The sequence below is a fragment of the Palaemon carinicauda genome, chromosome 9 (genome assembly GCF_036898095.1).
Source record: "Palaemon carinicauda isolate YSFRI2023 chromosome 9, ASM3689809v2, whole genome shotgun sequence".
In the NCBI taxonomy this organism is placed as follows: Eukaryota; Metazoa; Arthropoda; class Malacostraca; order Decapoda; family Palaemonidae; genus Palaemon; species Palaemon carinicauda.
Genome location: NC_090733.1, coordinates 146704688 through 146709482, shown reverse-complemented (window position 1 = coordinate 146709482; position 4795 = coordinate 146704688). Strand labels below are relative to the sequence as shown.

The 4795-nt window shown below is 36.7% G+C and overlaps 1 protein-coding gene across 1 annotated transcript in view; it reads left to right on the top strand.

Annotated features, from left to right (window-relative positions):
* Positions 1 to 1443, top strand: part of LOC137646914 (uncharacterized) — a 5665-nt gene extending 4222 nt beyond the window's left edge. The window contains exon 3 of the mRNA XM_068379984.1: positions 1172 to 1443. Coding sequence (XP_068236085.1) covers positions 1172 to 1347 — 176 coding nt within the window. The 3' untranslated portion in view covers positions 1348 to 1443. The remainder of the gene's footprint in view (positions 1 to 1171) is intronic.
* The last annotated feature ends 3352 nt before the right edge of the window (positions 1444 to 4795 follow it).

The window sequence follows — 4795 nt, the reverse complement described above, 5'->3', positions numbered from 1 at the left end:
TCTGACACGCCTTTGGTAACGATAATCTTGTTTTAGAAAGACAATGTGCCTTTCTGACACATCATTGGTATCGATAATCATGTTTTAGAAAAACAATATCCCTTTCTGGTACGTCCTTGGTTTCGATAATCTTGTTTTAGAAAGACAATATCCCTTTCTGACATGTCATTGGTATTAATAATCTTGTTTTAGAAAGACAATATCCCTTTTTGACACGTCCTTGGTTTCGATAATCTTAATTTAGAAAGACAATATCCCTTTTTGACATGTCCTTGGTTTCGATAATCTTGTTTTAGAAAGGCAATATCCCTCCTAACATGTCTTTAATATCTATATTTTTTAGAAAGACAATATCCCTTCTAACACGTCTTTGGCATCGATAACTTTGTTTTACAAATACCCCTTCTAACACGTGTTTGGTATGGATAACTTTGTTTTAAAAACACAAAATCCCTTTCTAACACTTCTATGGTATCGAAAACTTAGTTTTTGAAGCCCAATATCTTTTTTTAATACCCCATTGATACCGATACACCTTTTAGAAACAAAATATCCATATCTAACACGTTATTGATATCGATATTTTTTCCAAGAAACACAATATCCCTTCCTTACTAATATTTATTTTAGAAAGACAATATCCCTTTGTGACACGTCTTAGGCATCGATGATTTTGTTTTAGAAAGACAATATCCTTTTCTAACATGTCTTTGGCATCGATAATCTTGTTTTAGAAAAAACAATATCCCTTTCTAACACTTCTTTGGCGTCTATAGTCTTGCTTTATAAAGACAATATCCCTTCTAACACGTCTTTGGCATAGATATCTTTTTTTTTAGAAAGAAAAAAAAAATCCTGCTGCTTCCTCCGGTGCCTTAGATGACCGCGGAGGTAGCAGCAGTAGGGGATTCAGCATTATGAAGCTTCATCTGTGGTGGAATTGTGGGAGGTTGGGCTGTGGCACCCTAGCAGTACCAGCTGAACTCGGCTGAGTCCCTGGTTAGGCTGGAGGAACGTAGAGAGTAGTCCCCTTTTTGTTTTGTTTCTTTGTTGATGTCGGCTACCCCCCAAAATTGGGGGAAGTGCCTTGGTATATGGATGGACTAATATTTGGTATGAAAAAAACAAAAATTAGGAAGAGATCCTTAATTCAAACACTCCTCTTTCCCAGATCGTGCCTATGCAACCATGAGCAACTTCGGCAATTGTCCTCCACCCCACTGCAAGACGGAGGAAGAGAGGCAAGCCATGAACAAGTCAATGGAGCTTCTGCAGTCGAAGTACCCTGATCTCTGGGCGAGGCTGATCGGAGCCATGATCACTGGAGTTGATATTGGAAGAAGATAGAAACTGTATTATTTATTGCATTGTTTTATTGTCATTTATTTAGTGTTCGTTTATATATTTTATTTGTATTTTGTATGAATAAATTCTAAGAATGTTTACGTTATTTTCTTGGTATTTCTTTCATTTGAGTATGTTGCTTAATGAATTCCAGTTATGTTTTCATTGATTGTTGGTTGACAGAATTTAGATTCAGCAAATCTGGGTTTCTAAAATTGTCCGTTGTGCTTTTATTAATGAAAGGCCCTGTTAACTAGCTGAATATACATAACAAATTTAGCAGTTTATTAGGTGTAGGTTAAAAAAAATAGCTATATATACGTCGAAAACTAGTATTTTAGTGAGAAGAAACTGCTGTGTTTAATAAAAGAGACAAATAGAAATGGGCTCACTGGAGAAAAGTCAACCCTGTCTCAGAGGAGTGAGTGTTTTGAAGAGGCGTTCAGTAGTGCAAGCGTAGAACAGGTTTATATATTCCCTCATTCAAAGTAAATTAAAGTAAACTACAGTAACATTCGCTTATGGGTTGCCAACGCAAGAGCCCGTGTCTTGCATAAAGCAAGGCAATCTGAACACACACACTGACACACACACACACACACATTACGTGTTAAAGTGGCCGTGTCTTGCACAAAACTAGGCAATCTGAACACAAACACAGGAAACGCTTTCTGAAGCGTCAGTCGAATATGCTCTGAGGTAAATTAAAGTTTTAAAGAATAGTGTGACTGAGAGACCGAATGTGGTCTATAACATAGAGCAAGAAATTGTTTCTGAGTAGAGGGGTGTAATAACGGTTATAGATGTGATAACGAGAATGACAAAAGTGATGATATTACTTAATATAAGGTGAACGTTACATATAATTTCACTGAAAAAAGAAAGACAGATAGTAGGAAGCATATTTATTCAATATGAATCAGTTCCAACCTACCTTTTATTTTCAAATTACCACAGCTGTCTCATCTGTTTAAAATCTTGATAAGGTTAATTAATTACCGGTTTAAGTAAGAGCCTCAGGCACTGTCGTTCGTTGAGGAACATGAAACAGCTAAAAGGTCGTTCATGAGTGGTAGGAAACGGGCCATTATGCTGTCGTGCTTAAGACCTCCTTTTCACCCAAACTAAGACCAGGGACGACCAGGGAATGGTTGTTGATTCCTTTGCAATTAGATCTATGAGGCTTTCTAACCCCGAACCTTTAGCATACATGAAACAACTAAAAGGTCGTTCATGAGTGGCAGGAAAAGGGTCATTACGCTGTCGTGTTCAAGGCCTCTTTTTTTCACCCAAATTAGGACCAGGGACCACCAGGGAATGGCTGTTGATACCTTTACATGTAGATCTATGAGGCTTTCTAGCCTCGAAACTTTAGCATACATGAAACAACTAGAGGTCGTTCATGAGTGACAGGAAACGGGTCATTAAGCTGTCGTGTTCAAGGCCTCTTTTTCACCCAAATTAGGACCAGGGACGACCAGGGAATGGCTTTTGATACCTTTACATGTAGATCTATGAGGCTTTCTAGCCTCGAAACTTTAGCATACATGAAGCAACTAGAGGTCGTTCATGAGTGACAGGAAACGGGTTATTAAGCTGTCGTGTTCAAGGCCTCTTTTTCACCCAAATTAGGACCAGGGACGACCAGGGAATGGCTTTTGATTCGCTTGCAAGTAGATCTATGAGACTTTCTAACCCCGAACCTTTAGCATACACAAAACAACTAAAGGTCGTTCATGAGTGGCAGATTACGTTTCATTACGCTGTCGTGTTCAAGGTCTCTTTTTCACTCAAACTAGGACCAGGGACGACCAGGGAATGGCTGTCGATTCCTTTGCTGGTAGGTCAATATGGGCCCCTTATCCCAAGCCTTTAGCTTATCAAGAATATTAAGATTAATATTACTAATGGAAACTATGGTGTGCGAACTCTGGACCCATAGATTGCGATTCTATGGCATGATCATATCGATTACAATTTAAAGGTTTAAAGGCCACTCATGAATGGCAGGGGCAAGGGACAGTGACATTGCCGTATCGAGCAGGACAATGCCCCAGAGACTGACCGTATATACATATGATCAGCGCCCAAGACTCCTCTCCACACAAGCTAGGACCAAGGAGAGCCAGGAAATGGCTGCTGATGACTCAGCAGATAGACCTATAGGCTCCCCCAAAACCCCGCATCCTTAGCTCACAAGGATGGTGAGGTTACAGTGACCAAAGAAACTAACGAGTCTGACTGCCACCACAATCTGTAGATGTGTGCTGTAATTTTACAACTCAGAACTTTGTTATACAGCCAATGATGAGTAAATGTCATCTTAAAGGTTTGTATTTCTGGTCATTACAGTGTGAAAAATTTAAAAGTACCCAGTGTCGAACAAGCTGAAACTGCCACTCATTAAACTCGTATTTTTTCGTCATAAAAATGTTGGTTTATCCACAGCATGATATTTTGCTTATTCCTACCTAGTTTAAAAACATTACTTCAATGTAGCTCTGTTATCTCCTTTCTAAATTTTAGCATAGAAATCAGGGAGAATTATCCTTTGTTTTTTTAAAAAAAAAAAGATTCAATATTCATCTCCACTAAGAAAAGGTAGCCAGCGTCTGTATATAAAAAACTCCAAAATTCAGAAATTAAAATATACATTTACGCATTCAGTTATCATTTTTAGAAGATTCGAAGAATGGCACCATCTGGTGGCCTATAGAGCAGATGTTGCACTATAATCAGTTGAATTAGTAGAACTTCAAAAGTTCAAACTCGCAGCAAATGTTTTCATGCTGAACAGGCTTACATAAGTCCTTTTATAGTTTATATAGCAAATATCTGTTTAAATGTTGTAAATGATTTTAAAATATTCTATTTTAATTTTTCATTACTTCTTATATCGTTTATTCATTTCCTTATTTCCTTTCCTCACAGTGCAATTTTTCCCTGTTGAAACCTTTGGGCTTATAGCATCTTGCTTTTCCAACTAGGGTTGTAGCTTAGCTAATAATAATAATAATAATAATAATAATAATAATAATAATAATAATAATAATAATAATAATAATAATAATAATAATAATAATATACTATTTATCTCGAAGCCCCAGCTCCACGATACTTTCTAATGTAGCAGCAAATGGAAAACCAACCCAATGTCTTTTTGAGCTCAGACCTAATACCAAAAGGAAAAAAATGATTGATTAACTGGATTAAGTTTCTTCTTCTTCTTCTTCTTATTATTATTATTATTATTATTGTTATTATTATTACTATTATCATTATTATTTGCTAAGCTGCATCCCTATTTAGAAAAGTAGGATGCTATAAGCCCAAGGGTTCCAACAGGGAAGAATAGCCCGGTGTGAAGTGAAATGAGAAAAAGTAAACTATATAGTTAATAATTTATAAAAAAAATAATGAAATATCTTTAGATCAGCAGAAAAATAAAATG